The sequence below is a fragment of the Aspergillus candidus genome (assembly GCF_002847045.1).
Source record: "Aspergillus candidus strain CBS 102.13 unplaced genomic scaffold BDW47scaffold_36, whole genome shotgun sequence".
Taxonomy (NCBI): Eukaryota; Fungi; Ascomycota; class Eurotiomycetes; order Eurotiales; family Aspergillaceae; genus Aspergillus; species Aspergillus candidus.
Genome location: NW_020194041.1, coordinates 43,509 through 61,287, shown reverse-complemented (window position 1 = coordinate 61,287; position 17,779 = coordinate 43,509). Strand labels below are relative to the sequence as shown.

Here is a 17,779-nt window from a genome sequence, read left to right as displayed (position 1 = left end):
CAGTGTCAGAGCTCCGGCGCTTCTGCTGAAACCTTCCTCAATTCGTCATTGATGTAAGTCATTCGGTGGCGTGGTGATCTATTATATATTGATCACGCTCGTCCTTTTCCCCGCACTCGTACAGAACGCGACGACTGACGGTCACGGTCTGCCTTTGCTCTCTAGCACTCGAGGAGAGCTATACAACACTGTAAAATTGACACCCATTGACACTGATCGACATCGATGAAACAAAACCAACATAACAGCGAGAAAATCCCGGGAAATCAATCATGAATCCCAACAACCACCCTGAACAAGGGGAATTATTCCTCTCCGACCCTGGGCAATCGCAGGCCGAGTCGCCCATCGTCGGTCCGCTGCGAATCAGCAAGAATCATTCCCCTCCGCCTGCTTCGCATAACTCCCCTCTTCCATATCCCGATGATCGTCCAAGATATGCACCGCTTCATGGTTTAGAATCTACTGGCTCGCCCGGGGCCTACCAGGGGGACTCGCCTACGGTCCCTGGGCCCGGCGCATCGAAACCTTGGGAGTACCCTACAGCCCTGCGGTCGAGGGAAGGTCGCGAACCGAAACCGGTGACCCTGGCTGAACGGCGGGGCAACGTACCCAAGCCTCTCCCCGAGTCACCTGCCGGGGACATGCCGGACCGGGAAGCGATGTTTGCGAGAAAGTATCAACGCGTTCCAGCGCCGCCGGCGTCGACCAGCCACGCTCAGGCTGAGGGGTCTGCATATCCGGACTATCGTCAACAATATTATCCTCCCCCTCAAGCGTCTACCCCGAGACCAGCGACCGGGCAACATCTACAGCCAGCCACACATCCCATTAACAGAATCAGTTCAACGGCGTCCACTTCTACCACGCGGGCCCAGCGCGGCTCCCCTCCACCCCCCGAGACTCCCATTGTTGAGCCTGGCCAGCAACCGGCATCCGACATCGAGGCGCGGTATGCCGCGTCCGGAATTGCAGGAACTTCAACGTTGACGGGCCTGCAGGCTCAGAGTGCCGCCGCGCAGAGAAGAGCAGAGCAGTATGCTGGACAACAGCCGCGGAATCAGCAACTGGTCCAACGCCCCTGGACCCCAACTGAACAGCCGGGGACCCAGCCCCATGGTCCCCCCACTGTTTATCAGGGCGACGGCGTGGTCTCGACGGGTGACCCTCCCGCGAGCCCTTTTCCTCCTCCGCAGTCTACCGGGACTCCTTTTCCTCACCCGCAGTCTACTGGAACTCCTTTTCATCCCCCGCAACCTACCGGGACTCCTTTTCATCCCCCGCAGTCTACCGGGACTCCCTATCATCCCCCACACTCTGCCGGGACTCCAGTTCAGCAAGCGCAAGCCCAGACTCCTTCCAGGGTTCTACCCAATGCTTTAGAGCAGGACTTGGACCGGATGCGTATCAGCTCTTCGCCCCCGCCCGCCTATTCAAGTGTCTCTGGTCCCAATGTACCCCAGGGCTATCCCAACGAAAAGCAACGTATGCCAGCTCAGCAACCTCAGCCCGTGCCTGATGCTGTGCATCCAGCCATGATGAGCCCTATGAGCGCTGGAAACATGCCCCCTGTCCCGGTGACTTCAGCCCAGGATCATCCAGCGTTTGCCAACGATCCCAGGCAACAACAACCAGTGGGCCACTCTTCTCAGGGCCACTCTTCCCAGGGCCACTCTTCCCAGGGCCACTCTCCCCAGGGCCACTCCCCACAACACGCTGTACCGAACGGGGGGCAGGACATACAGCCCCAGCATGTTATCCAGCAGACCCAAATTGCCGCGTTGGCTTCACCAACGGGCCTTCCGCCTGCTTCTCCCCCGCCGCTCCCAGAGGGATGGATAGCCCACCTGGACCCCAATTCGGGACAATACTATTATATTCACCTTCCCACTCAGTCTACGCAGTGGGAATTCCCGAAGGGTCCGACACCCCTTAACTTGAACGAAACGCCCTTGTCACCAGTGGGCAGCATATACAGCAGCCATCCCCTGACCTCACCTGGCTTGTCGGCGTTTGGCAAGCCACTGGCCTCCCCGGGGCTTCCCATGACCCCGGGCTTCGAGAGCTTGCAGTCCCCGGTTGTGGCCGGATTCACCGGCCCTCCGCCAAGTAGTGGCGTGGACATGTACAAGGTTGCGCCGACAAACGGCGTATATTTTGGCCCATACCTCCGCTACACCAACATGGATGTGGAGCGCGGCATCTGGCTTGGGTCCATCCTGCTGGTCACTGACGCTCCACAACCCCCAACGATCCATACCCACCAGAGCGCGGATCTATCCCCCAACCCACGCCAGCTCAAACCACTCGCTATTGCCGTCCGTCAGCGGTGGACCTTCTACAAGTATGAACTTGATATCCAGATGGACGAAGCAGGACCAGCCAAATGGACATACGCGATCACCTCCCACCTCGGCTGCACCCGCTACGAGTTCCTAGTCGCAGGTCGCCACGAGACCAACTGGCGCTTCGTCACAACCTCCGGCAACGATTTCTCCCTCAACATCAACGCAAATGAGCGCTCCCGAGTAGGCGGCGAGGGCTTCATGTGGAAGGACATCATGCAGAAGCACACCGAGATCGGGGGCTTCCATGCCCAGCTCTGTCTCGGGGGGCAGATATATGCTGATCGCATGTGGAAAGAGATCGCTTCGCTCAGACAGTGGCTGACGATCAGTGGTAAGGAAGCGAGAAAAAACTCGCCGTGGTCGGCTGCCCTTGAGGAGGATGTCTCGCGGGCGTACTTCCACTACTATACCAGCCATTTTGATCAGCCTTATTTGAGGGAGTCGTTTGCGCAGATTCCTTATATTTGTCAGATTGATGACCATGATATGTGAGTGTTTCTTTTTTTTGACGCACGCTACTCCGGTCGTTTCCAGGCCCTGGTCGTTCCTAGACTTCCTCGGTGATTTGATATGGAAACAATCAAAAAATTGCTGACAATCTGCGTACCTAGATTCGACGGTTTTGGTTCCTATCCCGAGCACATGCAGTTTTCCAACATGTTCAAAAACATAGGGCGCGTTGGAATCGAGATGTACCTGCTCTTCCAGCACCACACCTCGCTTGAGATCCTGCGCAACATCAACACAGACACCGATCTGTTCACAATCACCGGGACAGGGTGGCACTTCGTCAAGTTCCTTGGCCCAGCAGTGGTAGTCGTCGGCGTCGACTGCCGGTCCGAGCGAAACCCACACCAAGTGGTAGCAGGTCCAACATATCAAGGCATCTTCCCCAAGGTGGCAATGCTACCACCATCCGTACAGCACTGCCTGTGGATGATCTCCATGCCAGTCATCTACCCACGGCTGGAAACTGCAGAGCACATTGCGCATACCGTCACCTCGGGGAAACGAGCCATCACGGGTGCGTACAACGTCCTCGGAAAGGTCACCAGCTCTGTTGCTGGTGTTGTGGGCGCGAAAGATATGGTCGGCTCGGGGTTTGACTCTGTCAAGCGTGCGGTGGGCAAGTCTGGCCTTATGGGTGGTATATTGAGTCCTTTTGGCGAGTTTGACATGATGGATGAGCTTAGAGATCAGTGGACGCATGAATCTAAGGTATGTGGACGCTTTTTACTTTGGCACCGAAGATTTCATTCAGTCTATAATGCGATTTCCTGATCATGCATGTACTGATCGTACATGTGCTGATTATGTACTGATCACACATACCAACAACGTACTAATCACAACCACACCACAGGACCTCGAACGAACCTACCTCATCCGCACCCTCCAAGGCATCGCGCACCAAAAGTCCCTCCGAATGACCTTCCTCTCCGGCGCCGTCAACGTCTGCGGCGCCGGCCTAGTCCACGACCCCAGCCACCCCTCCGACCACAAAACAATGTACCAGCTCATCTCCTCCGCAGTCGTAAACAGCCCTCCCCCCTCATATATCCTCAAACTCCTCCACAACAACAACAAGCCCATCTACATCCCCGCCAACGGCCACCGCTCCACCCCGTCCCAACCAACAGATACGAAAGAGGACATGATGGAGATCTTCCAGTCTGATGTCACCGGCCAGGCCCGTGAGCACCGCAAGCTGATGGGGAGGCGCAATTATGTGGCCATCGTCGCTTATGACCCTGAGACTGTGAATAACGGTTATGGTCCGGCGTTTCCTGGTCATGGCGGGAAGCTGAATCTGGCGGCGGATTTTATGGTCCAGGGGGAGGGCGCTTATGGGAGTGTGGTTAAGTATGGGCCTGTTATTGTGCCGAGCTTGGAGCTGGGGAAGTGATGATGGTATTCATGGATGTAGACTCGACTCGACTGTTTGTTCTCTGGATCTGGCTTGGGTTTGGGTGTTTGATTGATGGTTAGAATCGTCCTTGTCGTTACTGTCGTTGCTGTCACTGTCACTTGTTTATGGTGGTATCTTCTTCTTCTTCTTCTTCATCATCATCATCTTCTCTGTACTTCTTAACCTTCTTGACATTCTATTTCAATCTTATCTTCTTTTCTACTCCTATACCCATTGTCTCTCCCATTCCATTCCAGTCTGTGTATCCCCTCTATCTTTCTTTCGCCTTTCATTTCCTATCAAGTAGATCATAAATAGGGTTCATAGTTGACCAGCGATATACTCATTCGGCCATGATATACGTCCATTACGTTCAATTATAGAACCTTTGAAATTCTATTTTTCTTTATTGATGACCCGCTCGTCTCTTTTTTGTCCAAAGTCATAGATTCCTTTGGAATGGAGTTGATATCGGCTTACTTGCTACTCTCTGTTCTATTGAGAAAGAGAGAGAGAGGAGTATCGACACTTTAACACGTTAATGCATCATTACGCATATCACTACACATGAACCCGTTATTTAAACAAATGAGTCACTTCCATCCCCCAGTCGGATCCCCACCCGGTACACATACTCCCAGCCTCCAGAAGTAATCCCGATGGGCGAAAAACGGCCCCCATAATCGGTATCTGGGGAGAGTAAGGTCCCAAGGCAGCTGGAACGGTGAACGCTGCTCGTGCCTCTCGTCAGGGGGCGCCACAGACCGCGAGGCGTGCCTATCCGAGAGATCTACCTGCTCGGATGGACGAATTTCTGCGTCCTGGAGGGTCACTGCTGCCGCGTGCAAAGCCGTGGTCAGGCTATCCTCTCCGACGCCTGAAATACACCGTGGGTCGTGGGCGCCTTCGCAGTACTCGACATCCGAAACAGACGGGGGAATATCTGTCTTGGAAATAAAGATCTCACCGGCATGCATCTCGTACCCCCATTCTGCCAGGGGCAGCAGCGGCACTGGGTCGTTCACATGAGTGACCCGACGGTATCTCCACCGTCGATCCTGAGGGTCTTCCTCGTGGAGCGACGGACGTGGTGCTGCCCCCGCTCCGTCAATTTTACCCAGCCCGAACAGTTCACCCATGTAGTTGGCCAATCCTTCGTTCCCGACCTTCGGTTCCCCGAACGTCGTCACCTGGGGTTCCCACCCGCGCAGCTCCATCTCGATCCCAGCTAGCGCGGCGACCGCACCGCCCAGGGAGTGGCCGATCAGGACCAGCGCGTAGTCCGGGTGTTGCTCCCTTGCTGCGGAGACGTGGTGTAGGATGATGTCGCGCGTATTCTGCCACGAGGTCATGAACCCCGCGTGGACGGTGCAGTTGAGACATCGCGGGGACCGTCGCTCGTTATGAGCGCGGTGTTCGTCCTTGGGATCGTAGGGCGCGTAGGCTTGCGGGTAGGCGGAGAGGTCGACGATTGTGTCGGCGATGGAGTACGTGCCGCGGAAAGCGACGAGGATTCGCTTCGGGGAAGGCGGGTGCGAGAGCGCGATGTAGCCGCATGAGTCGGAGAGGAATAGGCCCGTGTTCCATGTCTAAAGGAATCAAAAAAAGAACAATGAGGATCGTTTCTTAGTTTGGGTAACCGCATGCTAAGAGATTAGCTAGACCTACGGCTTTCAGTTCCAGATCCTCGAAGTCCGCGCAATGGCTTAGGCATTTGAAGGGTTTCTGGATCCCCGAGCTGCCGACGCAATATGAGATGTCCACGAGACGGGCGAGCTGCTCTAGGGAGTTGAAAAGATTGCGCGAAATTGTGCGCTGTGTGTTGTTGTTCTCATGGCGTCCGATAGCTGAGTGTGCATAGTCGGGAGCTTGGACAAACAGTGTATATAGTGAACCCAACAGAGTAATGAAGAGGATGGCAGGTAGAATCATGTCAGAGCGCATCGTCTATGGAATAAAACTTCCCAGTTGAAACGCGAGTCCATTGTCAACTTCAATGAGGTACAGAGTATGTAGCAAAGAAGTTGAGGCGAACCAAAAGTAATCATAGGAATGCCTCGTGACCCCTGTGATCCGCGTGACGTGAGCGGAGGATAAAGGCCTGGGGTTCCGTTGTATGGTGCCCGTCCTGACACGAGTATCCAATCCGCTATGCTCTCCCCAGAGTGAGCGACTCCCCAACAGATATGTATAGTGTAATTAATTATAGTACAATACAGGTAATACATTGGGAATTCGTTTAAATGGAATAATATAAACTATGTTCTAATCAACACTGGCCTCAACTGCTGCTAATGTCTAAATAACACCAGAATTGTCAATTCAAACAGTCCAGATGACTACGCGACCATCAACACCGCTCGCTGTGGGTCCATTGTTAGTTGTGATCTGATCGGCGCGAGGTCTTCAAACTTACTGCTAAACTTGCGAACGGCTCCACCAGCTTCCTCATAAACCCTCGTGGTATTGATGGTGTTCTGATGAGTCGTCTTCAGTTGGGTGTCAGCTTGCGTCTGGCCCTTCAGGTCCATTTGACGGAACATGTTAAGGGCAGACTCTTCGCGGACGCTTCCAGCACCCGGTCCGGCCTTGTGCTCAAGAGGTCCTGCAAGCTGCCACCCACGTTCATCACCGCGGAAACGATACGGCTCACAATCCTAGAAGTCCCAAGTCATTAGTACCCGAGAGACCGAGGTGGGGCCAAGTATGCACTCACATGTCCAGCAGCAATAATCTCGGTCTCGCCGTTCCAAATCAAGCTGTTGAATGGCAGAAGAGGGGTAGTGATATTCAACATCGCTCGAGGGGGCTGTTCAGGGGCGCTAGGGTAAACCACGGTGATGCTGCTATCGTGCCCAGAGAAGGCAAGGGCATCCCCACTGGGAGAGAAACCGACGCTTTGGATCCAGCCCGCCGAGTCATTCAAGAATTCTCCACAGATTGTGTTGAAAGGAAGACGCTCGCCCCAGCCACTTGGCTCTGGGCGCTGATCAATACCCTTGATATAGCCAGAGAGGACACGAGCGTGCGAATCCGTCGAGCCAGCAGCCAGCAACACCGAGTTCGGATGCCAGGCAAGCGTAGTGATGGTGCTTCGGATCGGCTTCTTCAAGTGCTTCGAGATCCACCAGTCGTTCTCCTCCTCAAAGTAGCATACGGCGATCACGCGAGCCCCTGATCCAACCGCAAACTTCTGCTCCGACGGAGACCATCGCACAAAGGTAGCAGCCCGGTTGATCCGCAGGAGAACCAAGGTAGGCTTCCAGCCAGCGGGAGTTCGCTCCCAGACGTATGCGTTGCGATCTAAAGTATGAAACCCGGTTAGGCGGTACAGTTACAACGCAAGGCATGCGGGGTAGTTACCCTGAGAGCAGGTGACAATGCGGCCACTGTTAGGAGCAATGTCAACTCCCGTGACAGTTTTCTCATGGCCTTTCAGCTCATCCGTCAAGGAGAATTTGCTACCTCCCCTCTGGTACAGCTCCACGTTGGTGTCCCGCGCTACCGCGAGGGTGCTCTTGTCGGAGGAAAAGGAGTGATCCGCAATCGGATTGTGAAAGAGGTGGTGGACTTCGGGGGCGGCCATTTTCAAGTAGACGACAGGAGGAACTCTCTACTGCCGTATATTAGGGTGGACTCGATTTTCGACTGTTGATGTTTACTTTGGAATAGTGGTAGCAATTGGTATTCGTCAACGACAGGGGATAGATATGATGACGCCAGTGCTGCTTATGTAAATGTCACGTGAATACAAAAGGCCCCGTCCGAGTCCCGGCCAGTTCATTGGCACGCCTCACACGTCCGGTCACTTCTGTACCTTTTCCCACTCAACATATTTTCTGCCTCTTTCTACATTTAATCGCGACCTCCTTATCTTCTCTGGCCCATTAACATACGGCCATTTTTTCGTCCGTCCGCCCACCGGGTATCTCACACAAGAGACCCAACTTCAATCTCGTATTCCGGTGATGTCTACAAAAACGGTCCCGACGCGCGGTGCGCAAGGGAAACCAGTCGTTGGAGGTGGTCTTCCAAGTCAAACGTCAGTCACCATCTAGACTTGAAGCCGACTATGCTTACTATTTTGCAGACTATACTGTACCAATCTGCCGGATAAACTCCGCAAGTATGATTTACGGCTCTCGCTCTACACACTTTTTTCCACCTACGGCGTGGTTTTGGACGTCGTGGCCATGAAGACCGAAAAAATGCGCGGTCAAGCCCACATTGTTTTCAAAGATGTCCAATCCAGTACGCAGGCTATGCGCGCGCTTCAAGGGTTTGAATTTTTTGGTAAACAAATGGTAGGTCTCATACACAAACCCTGCAATGGTCGGTGCTCTTCTAACTGCAATCTACTAGAAAATTGTCTATGCCAAGGGCTCGTCAAATGTCATCGCCAAGCTCCGTGGGACCTACAGTGCACCTTCCGGGGCTCCTACAGGGATCGTTACAACAGACCTCCAGAAGTCGATTTTCAGCGGCCCCCCCGGGTCCACGGCATTGCCCCCCAAGCCTGCCGGCGATGTTAATGGCGATGCTCAGGCAGCGCATGGTGTCAAACGGCCGCGCGAAGATGAAAGCGATGAAGAAGAAGCGCCCATGGATGAAGAGAGCGATGTGCCCATGGAGGCTTCATCCGATGAAGATTAGAAACCCAGTGGAATTCGGATTCTTCGAACCAAGTCGAATGGTCATGCGGAGATGGACGTGAGAAGAAGGAACCCACCTCAGGGCATCTCTTGTTGCTGTCCCCTATTATTTGCCTTGGGTCCGAGCCTGATCATTGGCGACGAAGACGGCAGACGGTAAATGGAGACCAAGACGGCTGCCCACCAGCCCGAGCCAGATGATGAGATAAGTATCGGGGTCGACGGCCTGCTGCCCTGCGATGCACCTCATAGCGTCCGCAGTGTTACATGGATGAACAAAAGATGCGGGGGTCCCGGATTCTGGATGGTACTACAAGGCATGAGCTCTGGATCATAAAGCGGTTATGAGCGATGGCACCTACGCCAAAACTAATACTTCCCATGACACCAACACTTTGGAGCTCGTTTGTATGCTGGTCCGATACGAGATACCGGTAAACAGCGTCTAATCCCAGCGGTCCCGGATGGCTATCATGCCGTAATGTGAAATATAAAACAGGCACCTGATATGTGGAAGAGAGGATAATTTCATAGTTTACCTGTAGGCGGGCACGGGGATCAGATCTGCGAACGAGGGCCTCCTGTTCATCAAGTCAGATGGGTGACAACAAGCAGTCTACTTGGCGAAAGGGTCTCACGAACTGGATCATCTTCGTGGAGCTCCAGCTGCGATTCGTCAAGCCGGTCAGACCCCATGAGGTCCTCGTCATGATGATTAATATCAATGTTTTGTGATATCTTCAAAATCGGACCGGTTGCCTAGAGGTAGCAGGCTAGTTAAGAAAAAAAGGAATCAAATATTACAGCCAATCAAAAGCGACCGTCTGTAACGGACGGAGGCGTAGATCCTAAACCAAGGGTTTTTTTTGGGGGGGGAAGGTTACAGCGATGGAGGACTCCCTACCTTGCGTGTCAGTTGGATTGACGACCAGCATCCCACAGCAGGCGAATCACCCAGCAAGTGGAGACGGTCAACCAGAAAGCAGCAGGCGCTTTCGAATTCCTGTTCCGTGAGAAACGGGAAGGCCGAACAGGAATGTGCGCGTGGGGGAGTCAGAGGCGACGCCATGCGACTGGTAAAGGCGCGGTGTAGTCCCACCAACTCTCTGACCGACAGAGAGGGGGTCCAAAATGACTGCAGATTGCAGAAGCCGTTGCAGTGCAGGGCCAACTCTTCTCAAATGAGTTGACTGCACCCACGGACCGTCCGCGGTGGCGGGTCAGCGACTACCTAAAACAGCTGCTCTCGGACGTGGGTAGTTTTGGGTGGGCATTGTTTGCAGCAACAGTTGTACCCGTACATACCAGCTCGATATTATTAAGGCGCAGTCAGCTGTATAGCCACAGAAGGATTGAACCGAACGCGGATAAGGTTCCAGAGCGGTAAACCAGAGTGGATAGAAAAGAGTGATGGATCAACCAGTTTCGATCTCGGATCTACCGAGTCTAAACCCAGGGGAGGAAGAAAGTTTAGGAACCACTAGTGTTGGGTGGGGATTGTCAGGAAGATCTACGGAGTACACCGTAGCCCAGGAGGTTGAACCAACCGACTACATGCGATCTCCGGTAGGGTTCCAAGCTTCTAACCTTGAACAACCTTTTTAAATGCACCATCCATAATCATGACTGACCTGTTTGCAGAAAGTGCCAAGAATCCGAATGCCCCATCTTGTCATCCTGACCCAGTTGTGGGTTACTGAGACTACATCTTTAGCCTCCATACTTGCATAGTATAAGACGCTGTAGGTGTAGTAAGAGAGGGATTCTCGACCTACACGTAGATACTCTCTTGATGACGACGATTTGTCTCCGTCGAACATCATTTTCCCTCTAGTTACGAGGACTACCATTCTCCCAACGATCAATGCTACCAAGGTACTACAGGTATTTCGCCTGGATCCTTGTCCTGCAACTACAATTCGACCTGTCTGCGTTCGGCTATGGTGTCGTGTCTACTATATTGTGCCCCATAATTCTTGACACCACGTACCACCTTGCTGATTCGAAAGCAAAAGAAAGAGGGTTAATAATTATTATTTAATACTTTCGAAACAAAGAATAAAATTATAATGAAAAATAAATGAAATCAGGAGCCAATGTAGAGAATTCATAATAATGACTCCCGGTGTCAAAACCCAAGAACAATAGATTAAAACAATGGAAAAAATAATGGGAAAAATCATAGAAAATAGAGAGCAATAAACTACAATCAAACAAGCCAAAAAAAAAAAAAAAAGAGGAAAATAAGGCCAAACGTCTCTTGTTGTCTCTCTCCTATGACGGTGCTGCGTTTCCCACGAATCCATCCATTCCGCATCCATCTCCACTTTCACTTCCACATCCTACAGATCCACGTACAATCAATGCCCTTGTCATCCTGGTTCCTACCTTACCCTACATGATTTTTTAGCTCGCCGAACTCCAGTCCCGCCGATCCGGCCGTCTCTTCGCCAATTCCGTTGTTGTTTATCAGGACTACAGTTACCTGTGGATAACGCATTCGTCATGGTTGTGTCTCTTGCATCCTCAACCATGGCAGTCCGTTCGCTCTCCACTTCTCCCATGTATCTTATTTTTTCCCTTACTTGTCCCCCGGGAAATCTAGATCGGCTCTTATTTTACTGTTTGGTTGGAACTTGATGTGCAACCGCTGGGGCTCTCTCCCTCTTCGCTACGGTCCTTCGCTGTCTCTTGGTTCGTTTCCTCTTCTCTAGATCTGTCGGACGTGTTTCTTATTCCTATAGATTTAGTGTTTCATCGGTAAAAGGCACTTTTGTAGATCTTGCTGGTGTCTCTGCCCTATCAGAAGGATTGAGCCATTAGATCCAATCCTCTGCTACCCTGTCCTGCCCTTTTCTTCCCCCGTCGTCGGTCGTCTTTTCCATTTATCTATTTCCCCCTTTCCAGCTTTTTTTCTCCGTGGGGAACTCCTCCTGATATATATTTTATTGGTACTCCTCTCTGCATTCTCACTCGCTGATAAGACCTGCCAAGATCCTCACAGCTCGGTGTATCACCCTTACAATTTCACTGGCAGCATAGAGAGACCTCCTCACTTATCAGCCATTCCCAAGGGTCGAGCTTGGCGAGGCCTTCCTCGGTCTCAGACTTGATTTCATCTGGGATTGCAACCAGTTGCGTGGGTTGATTCCTCAAGATTAAACCAGACCGGTGTCCGACCCCGGTCTCCTGTCGCTCAAGGCCTTTCCTCGGCCGGCCAATCGGTGAAATCACCAAGCTTTCGGGCTCTATTTAACATTGGCTACGTTTCAACGGTCTGATTCAGTTTCATGTCTTGTTAATCCGTTATTGGACCTGGGAGAGAATTTCAATTCTCGGCCTGCCCTAGGTTCTACTATCCTCTTTCACAAGGATGGGAAGCTTCCTCTCTATCCAAAGCAAAGACAAGCGCCGTCGCTCCAATAGATTATCTAAACCACCCCCGAATCCGGCGACGCTGGTCTCAGTGAAGTCCCGCGTACCCGATCAGGCTTCCAATTCAACTTCCGCCGCATCTTCTAACTCTCCCGCTTGGCAAAACTCCTGGACCGTTGGCTCGAGCCCTGGTAGCCCATCTGAGGTTGGAACGAATGGTCACAGGTCCCAATCTTTGCCTTCACCTTCACTGCAACTTGAGGCACCATGGGAGGTTGCCGAGAGACCTGGGGGGGTCGGGCTAGGCATCAAACAAGCCAACAGCGTCTGTCTTCGTTCACCCACCTCCAGTTCGACAAGGTCAGGGCCTTTGACCAGGCAAACTTCGCTCCGAGCACCCAAAGAGACCGCCCCTCAACCGGCAACGTTCCGGGGTGAGCTCCAGCATTTAGCACAACCTGCTCATCCACAGAGGTCGCATTCAAGCCATACGCCGGCTCGCCAAAACAGCTTTGTACATAACAGTACGATTGAAGAGGCGACATGTTCGAATACCCATTTCATGGTAGACAGTCAGGGGTTCTCTCTAATTCGCCGCCGTTCTTTACTTACAAGACCTGGTGTCGCCACGAGACGATCAACGAGAGACGTGCCTCGACGACTACCTTCTCCAATCCGCCAGGACGACTGGCTCCCCTCTCATTGCGCAATAGAGCGGGGTAGACCGCCGCAATGGCCACTGCGTGACAATGAAGAGATCCCTATCAGGAACTCTCTCCCGGTCCCTCAGTTTCGCCCGCCAACTCCCAGTGATTTCGAATATACCCATTTAGGGGCCCTGAAATTGGGGTCACTGCGAGTCGTAAATGGTTCTGCGTCGCCGTGTCCCAGTGATCGAACTTTGCTCAACCGACCTAGCAGTCCGTCCTTGGAGTCCAGCCCTGATCTCGATACTACTTCGGAAGGGAGGCATCGCGTCGGAGAACACGCAAGCTTCAATGCTGAAGCTTCTAGATTAATTCCATCCGGCAACACCGATATGTTACCCACCCCCGGTCATACACTTGATGGCCCTATAGAGCTGGACAGCCGCATCAGAAAAGCCCCGTCTACATCCACGCTACAAATCCCTCCAGATGAGAACCCTGATTGGTCCGATAACCTCCCTTCAAGTCCCTTTTCTTTCCAGAAATCACCAACAACCGCAGTGTCGAGACCACTGGAAGAAAGTGGGATTGAAGACGAAGGAATCCATGTTGTTGAAGACGACAAGTCTTCTGTTCACCAACAAGCTTCGATCAGACGAAATTCTTACTACGGACATTCCACACGTTCTCGCAAGGTCGACAGCGGTTACAGCTCTGCGGCGTCTATTCGTTCACTGCAGGACAGTCGGGCTCGAGCATCGATTGACTCCCAGGTATCTTTTCGCCGTCAAGAAGGGTCTCGGCGATTCACTCTGGGCGGTAGTTCTAAAAATTCCGAAGCATCAAAGACAAAAGTTCCCTCTGGGTCGGGTGATCAGCTTCCTGTGCGTCGCTACCTAAGTCTTCAAGGACCCAAGGCAAGTTCCAGGACTGGTGTTGATAGTTGGGCCACGGACAAGTCTTCGATGTGCCATGATACTTCCAACACATCGGCAAGTGAGTGTACGCGCAGTTTGTCTACTGTGAGTCATCGTGAGCTTGACCGTTCGAGGTCACTTCGATATTGTACTCAACTTCGAAGCCATGGTTCCTCTACTGCTCAACTCGCAAATTCCGCCCCACGACAGACAATGGTAAATGAAGAGGATGTGTCGGGGACAGCTTTATTCCACAGCAAACCCCACGGGACTGAATTTGAAGGTTATCACAATCCTACCAGACCTTCAGGGGACATCTACCCCGGAGCAAGTCAACATCAGGGTGAGGTCACTGCTAAACATGGCCAGTCACCAAATCGAAACTCACAAGTTTATGATGGACTCTTCGAGGGCAACACAGCCCACGATTCCAAATTCTTTGCGCCGTCGTCGATCCAAGTGACCACGGGCAATTTGTCGACACGCGAGGCACCTCAACAAGGCCTTGAGGCAACCGCTGTTCCAGCTATGTTTACGCCAACTCAAGATGACCGAGCGGGATACGAACTTATTGAAGACCCTGTTTTTGAACTCCAGCGAGGCAGAACCAGAAGCCGGACCTTTGAGTACCAGCGATGCAGATTGCCAAACCAACAAGAAGAGAGCGTCCATATTGAAACTCCACACTTCATATACCTCTGAGGCTCAGATATCCAAGATTTCCTTTCATCTCATTCGGAATAACCTTCTTTTTGTTTTCATATTTCTGGGCGGATAGGGTGATTATATTTTGTGTATAATTCCTCGGAAATACCATATCGGCTGGGGTTTCTGTTGTGTTCTGATATATACCCTTTTCGGTTGGCCTAGTGACAACTTCTGTGATTCTATCGTTAAATATGTCTTGTCGGAACTCGTGTGAGAACGTGCTTAATTATTGTTGCATTTGGACGAAAAAACATCTCCCTATTTATCCATGTGCTTTGTCTGTTTACATAGCAGTATACAGCCTGACGATACCAGAACCGAGGCTCATTGATAGTATGCACGTATACAGGTAGAAAAAGAGAACATACTACAACCACTTGTGTATCTCTCAGTACGCCTTTACATCCTTATCACTGAGTAATATACATATGTTACCAAGATGTAAAGCAAAGATCACCGAAGCGGCAGCTATGTTTCAAAAGAGCTAATTAGTGCCCAGCATCTGCAGTGACAACAGACTATTGAACATGCATGTCTCTCACATACATAAAATTACAATACATTATCTTCGGTAGCTACTAGCTACATATGAGCACCTGAAGCCCACGCCCATTGACCGCCAGAAGCAAGGGATGAACGAACCTATTTGCGCTAACGCCCGAGGCGAGATCCAAGCGATGTCTACCTGCACAGTCCCACATACACATCTGCCAAGGAGAGCCTCGTGTCGTGGGGCACCGCTTTGTCTAGCTGTAGTGGGTAATGGGTGGGCCGTGTGGAAAGGCGGTGTTACTTAGGACTGCATGGGTCAAGCCCTGTTGCGAGGTTTGCTACACGTTGTTTTTGTTTCATGTTGTGAGTCGTGGCTCGTGCGATGGTAGGTTTCAGACAGGGTGGACGGGGTCTTGCAGCTTGGTGGAGTTGGGCTGTCGTGGCTTTGTTGCGATACGTTTGCTGAGATTATCACATGGGTGGAATCTATGTATTGTAGTACTAGAGAGAGATCAGATTGCTCACTCGTATGACACTGTGCCGAAGCTACTTCCGTGGATCTATCATCCGCTTATATATACTTTTGGGAAAATAGTCGGCGGTAAATTCCATGAGTCATCAAGGTCATCATTCCCTTAATCTAACAATTGTCGCTCTTCCAAAATAATTACAGAAACATAAACAAAAAGCTGTTATACAAGCGCGAATAAACCCAACAAAACACCAGACCATGAAGATTCAATAGGGAAGACGGCTGCTTATTCGACCCGTATCTTCTTAAGTTGCGGAGCCCGCTCCTTTGGAACTGATATAGAAAGAATGCCACCCTGTAGGCGGGCCCTGACTGAGTCTTGGTCGACCCTAGTTGCGAAGGAAAATACGCGGTAGAAGTCCCCGGTCGAACGCTCAGTTATCAAGTACTTGTAGGTCGGTGCTTCAGCCGGCTCGCCGGGAGTCACCTGGGAAGGCGGACTGCTTGGAGAAGGGGTAGACATTTCACCATCCTCATCAGAGTCCTCTTCCACAGTCGGTTGGTGATATTTCGGGGGTGGGCTGCTCGATGTCTGGTTGATTCGCCGGGCGGGGTTGGTCTTGAGGTGGTGGTCCCTGTGCTCCATGCGGCCTTTGATAGACATCGTTTGGGGATCCGTGAATTCGATTGCGATATCCTCCTGACTGACCCCAGGTAGTTCGCCATGGAGGTGGTATGTGTCGTTTGTTTCATAGACATCAAAAGTGGGAATGAATGGTGGTGTGGCTACCGCCTTGTTCGAAGGCCTGGAGCGAGGAATGTCATAGTCATCGAGCAGAGAGAAAAGAGGCGCGCAGTTGCTCGCCAGAGGGGAAGTTAAGAAGACCATTGTTCTGTGGTTGGGGAAGAAGTTTTCCCCACAGTTGATATAGATTGGGATGTACGAGATCTGATTGTCTGGTGCTAGATGACAGACAACCTTAGTTGAAACGATGCAAATGGATGGATTATAATAGAAGTGTGAATCTAGATGTTGGACCAAGTAGAGATGTGTGTCACTATTATATAGGCAATGGCAATTGTTCTGGAATCTGCTAGCTTATCAAAGCAATGAGCGGAACTGACCATGCAAGATAGTCGTGTATAGATTTGAACATGATGATATACTCAGCCATGGAAGCAACTGGACCTGACCAGATGCCTCTGGAGCCTTCCATGTCCCGCGGACTGATAAGCGGTTTTGATAAGCAGCTACTTACTACTTCTGGAATAGCGCGTCGTGGGCTCTCGAATTCAAGGTCACATGACCAGTGTAGGTTTCGCCTTCCTCTCCTCCTAGACGAATGTGCATGCGTTCATCTAAACAGTATCCATTCCGCCTCGTCGATATCACGAATATTGGGCATCTTCATCCGCTGATTGGGTTCCCCAGTGGTTGTGGCATGGCGCGGACTGGGTCAAACGGCTGTTATCGGATGTTGCGGATTCCAGGCGAGGAATACATCTCAAACTGCCTGTGCCCTTTGCGTAATAAGTATTCTATGGCGTTGAAATCCTTCTTGTTGAGTGTCCTGTGCTTTTCAAATTCCTTCCTGCCAGGGACGTTAGCGACTTTGCGTAAACTGACAGATGGATGCTCAAACCTACCTAGTATAAGACCTGAAGTTCTCCCTTGAATCCTGTGCAGTGATCAAGGTCGCAATGCATTAGTCTGTGTTCATGTCAATGGCCAGAACCTGAGCTAGAGGCGCTCACAGAAGGCTTCTTCCGAATTTCCCTCAGACATTTCCGGTACAGGGACAGAACCTCCCGCTGAAGACCAGACAGTCGAGCCATGGATTGATACAAACACACCTGATTTGGGAAGCCAAATCAAGCGCTATATTTCATCGCATTCGTCGTTTCAGCGACAATTTCGTTTAGGGTCAATTATGGAGGTCAATTATTGACTGAAGTTCTGTCACATTTGAATGATGAAATTTGGATAAGCGGACAAGCTTCCCTTCCTTAGCTCCGGTCTCTGCCGGTCTGGAGAAATCACCTTTTCCGATCGGGTGTAATGGGCCGTCACACAATTACCGTACTGTGTAAGGTAATTAAATCAATTGACCAGTTGTCTCCTTTCCCGGTCATTTTCAAGCCATAATCGTAGGTAATGCTATGTATTCCTATGTAATACGTCTCAATGACATGGGCCGAGGAACACCCTCAGGCCGACCGAGTGAGGGAACGTGCCGAGCATGAAGCACTTTCTGTACT

The 17,779-nt window shown here is 51.6% G+C and overlaps 8 protein-coding genes across 8 annotated transcripts; 3 read left to right on the top strand and 5 right to left on the bottom strand.

The window, feature by feature from the left end:
• Positions 1–272: 272 nt before the first annotated feature.
• On the top strand, positions 273–4,254 carry BDW47DRAFT_127295 (WW domain protein; the record flags this gene model as incomplete). Its single annotated transcript, XM_024816691.1, has 3 exons — positions 273–2,836; positions 2,960–3,566; positions 3,712–4,254. The coding sequence occupies 3 exons, from the start codon at positions 273–275 to the stop codon at positions 4,252–4,254; spliced, it is 3,714 nt and encodes a 1,237-aa protein (XP_024670338.1).
• Positions 4,255–4,774: 520 nt separating this feature from the next.
• BDW47DRAFT_108785 (lipase family protein) lies at positions 4,775–6,369 on the bottom strand. Its single transcript, XM_024813315.1, has 2 exons — positions 5,926–6,369; positions 4,775–5,846 (listed from the first exon to the last, which is right to left on the bottom strand). Exons 1-2 carry the CDS (start codon positions 6,199–6,201, stop codon positions 4,851–4,853), a joined length of 1,272 nt encoding a protein of 423 aa, XP_024670337.1. The 5' UTR covers positions 6,202–6,369; the 3' UTR covers positions 4,775–4,850.
• A 115-nt stretch (positions 6,370–6,484) lies between these two features.
• Positions 6,485–7,925, bottom strand: BDW47DRAFT_108782 (WD40 repeat domain-containing protein). Its single transcript, XM_024813314.1, has 4 exons — positions 7,621–7,925; positions 6,974–7,560; positions 6,674–6,914; positions 6,485–6,620 (listed from the first exon to the last, which is right to left on the bottom strand). Exons 1-4 carry the CDS (start codon positions 7,841–7,843, stop codon positions 6,580–6,582), a joined length of 1,092 nt encoding a protein of 363 aa, XP_024670336.1. The 5' UTR covers positions 7,844–7,925; the 3' UTR covers positions 6,485–6,579.
• A 300-nt stretch (positions 7,926–8,225) lies between these two features.
• BDW47DRAFT_127293 (U2 snRNP complex subunit MSL1) lies at positions 8,226–8,910 on the top strand (the record flags this gene model as incomplete). The annotated part of the gene is made up of 3 exons (XM_024816690.1): positions 8,226–8,299; positions 8,348–8,561; positions 8,620–8,910. 3 exons carry the CDS (start codon positions 8,226–8,228, stop codon positions 8,908–8,910), a joined length of 579 nt encoding a protein of 192 aa, XP_024670335.1.
• Positions 8,911–9,015: 105 nt separating this feature from the next.
• On the bottom strand, positions 9,016–9,978 carry BDW47DRAFT_118795 (ATG3/ATG10 family protein; the record flags this gene model as incomplete). The annotated part of the gene is made up of 4 exons (XM_024815262.1): positions 9,016–9,219; positions 9,272–9,490; positions 9,552–9,668; positions 9,814–9,978. 4 exons carry the CDS (start codon positions 9,976–9,978, stop codon positions 9,016–9,018), a joined length of 705 nt encoding a protein of 234 aa, XP_024670334.1.
• Positions 9,979–12,151: 2,173 nt separating this feature from the next.
• Positions 12,152–14,649, top strand: BDW47DRAFT_50668 (uncharacterized protein). Its single transcript, XM_024819193.1, has one exon. The coding sequence runs from the start codon at positions 12,283–12,285 to the stop codon at positions 14,548–14,550; it is 2,268 nt and encodes a 755-aa protein (XP_024670333.1). The 5' UTR covers positions 12,152–12,282; the 3' UTR covers positions 14,551–14,649.
• Positions 14,650–15,746: 1,097 nt separating this feature from the next.
• Positions 15,747–16,576, bottom strand: BDW47DRAFT_50661 (Hsp20/alpha crystallin family protein). Its single transcript, XM_024819192.1, has one exon. The coding sequence runs from the start codon at positions 16,407–16,409 to the stop codon at positions 15,807–15,809; it is 603 nt and encodes a 200-aa protein (XP_024670332.1). The 5' UTR covers positions 16,410–16,576; the 3' UTR covers positions 15,747–15,806.
• A 25-nt stretch (positions 16,577–16,601) lies between these two features.
• BDW47DRAFT_108775 (succinate dehydrogenase assembly factor 1) lies at positions 16,602–17,610 on the bottom strand. Its single transcript, XM_024813313.1, has 3 exons — positions 17,276–17,610; positions 17,168–17,199; positions 16,602–17,112 (listed from the first exon to the last, which is right to left on the bottom strand). The coding sequence occupies exons 1-3, from the start codon at positions 17,354–17,356 to the stop codon at positions 16,989–16,991; spliced, it is 237 nt and encodes a 78-aa protein (XP_024670331.1). The 5' UTR covers positions 17,357–17,610; the 3' UTR covers positions 16,602–16,988.
• Between the last annotated feature and the right edge of the window lie 169 nt (positions 17,611–17,779).

Excerpts from the sequence above, each read along its gene's own strand:
- BDW47DRAFT_108785 (XM_024813315.1), bottom strand. The coding sequence starts at position 6,201 with ATGCGCTCTGACATGATTCTACCTGCCATCCTCTTCATTACTCTGTTG. Across the intron at positions 5,847-5,925 it reads AGGATCTGGAACTGAAAGCC|ACATGGAACACGGGCCTATT; the intron begins GTAGGTCTAGCT and ends TGATTCCTTTAG.
- BDW47DRAFT_108782 (XM_024813314.1), bottom strand. The coding sequence starts at position 7,843 with ATGGCCGCCCCCGAAGTCCACCACCTCTTTCACAATCCGATTGCGGAT. Across the intron at positions 6,915-6,973 it reads AGATTATTGCTGCTGGACAT|GATTGTGAGCCGTATCGTTT; the intron begins GTGAGTGCATAC and ends TGGGACTTCTAG. Across the intron at positions 6,621-6,673 it reads AGCCGTTCGCAAGTTTAGCA|CGAGCGGTGTTGATGGTCGC; the intron begins GTAAGTTTGAAG and ends ATGGACCCACAG.
- BDW47DRAFT_50668 (XM_024819193.1), top strand. The coding sequence starts at position 12,283 with ATGGGAAGCTTCCTCTCTATCCAAAGCAAAGACAAGCGCCGTCGCTCC.
- BDW47DRAFT_50661 (XM_024819192.1), bottom strand. The coding sequence starts at position 16,409 with ATGGTCTTCTTAACTTCCCCTCTGGCGAGCAACTGCGCGCCTCTTTTC.
- BDW47DRAFT_108775 (XM_024813313.1), bottom strand. The coding sequence starts at position 17,356 with ATGGCTCGACTGTCTGGTCTTCAGCGGGAGGTTCTGTCCCTGTACCGG. Across the intron at positions 17,200-17,275 it reads AAATTCGGAAGAAGCCTTCT|GATTCAAGGGAGAACTTCAG; the intron begins GTGAGCGCCTCT and ends ATCACTGCACAG. Across the intron at positions 17,113-17,167 it reads AACTTCAGGTCTTATACTAG|GAAGGAATTTGAAAAGCACA; the intron begins GTAGGTTTGAGC and ends CGTCCCTGGCAG.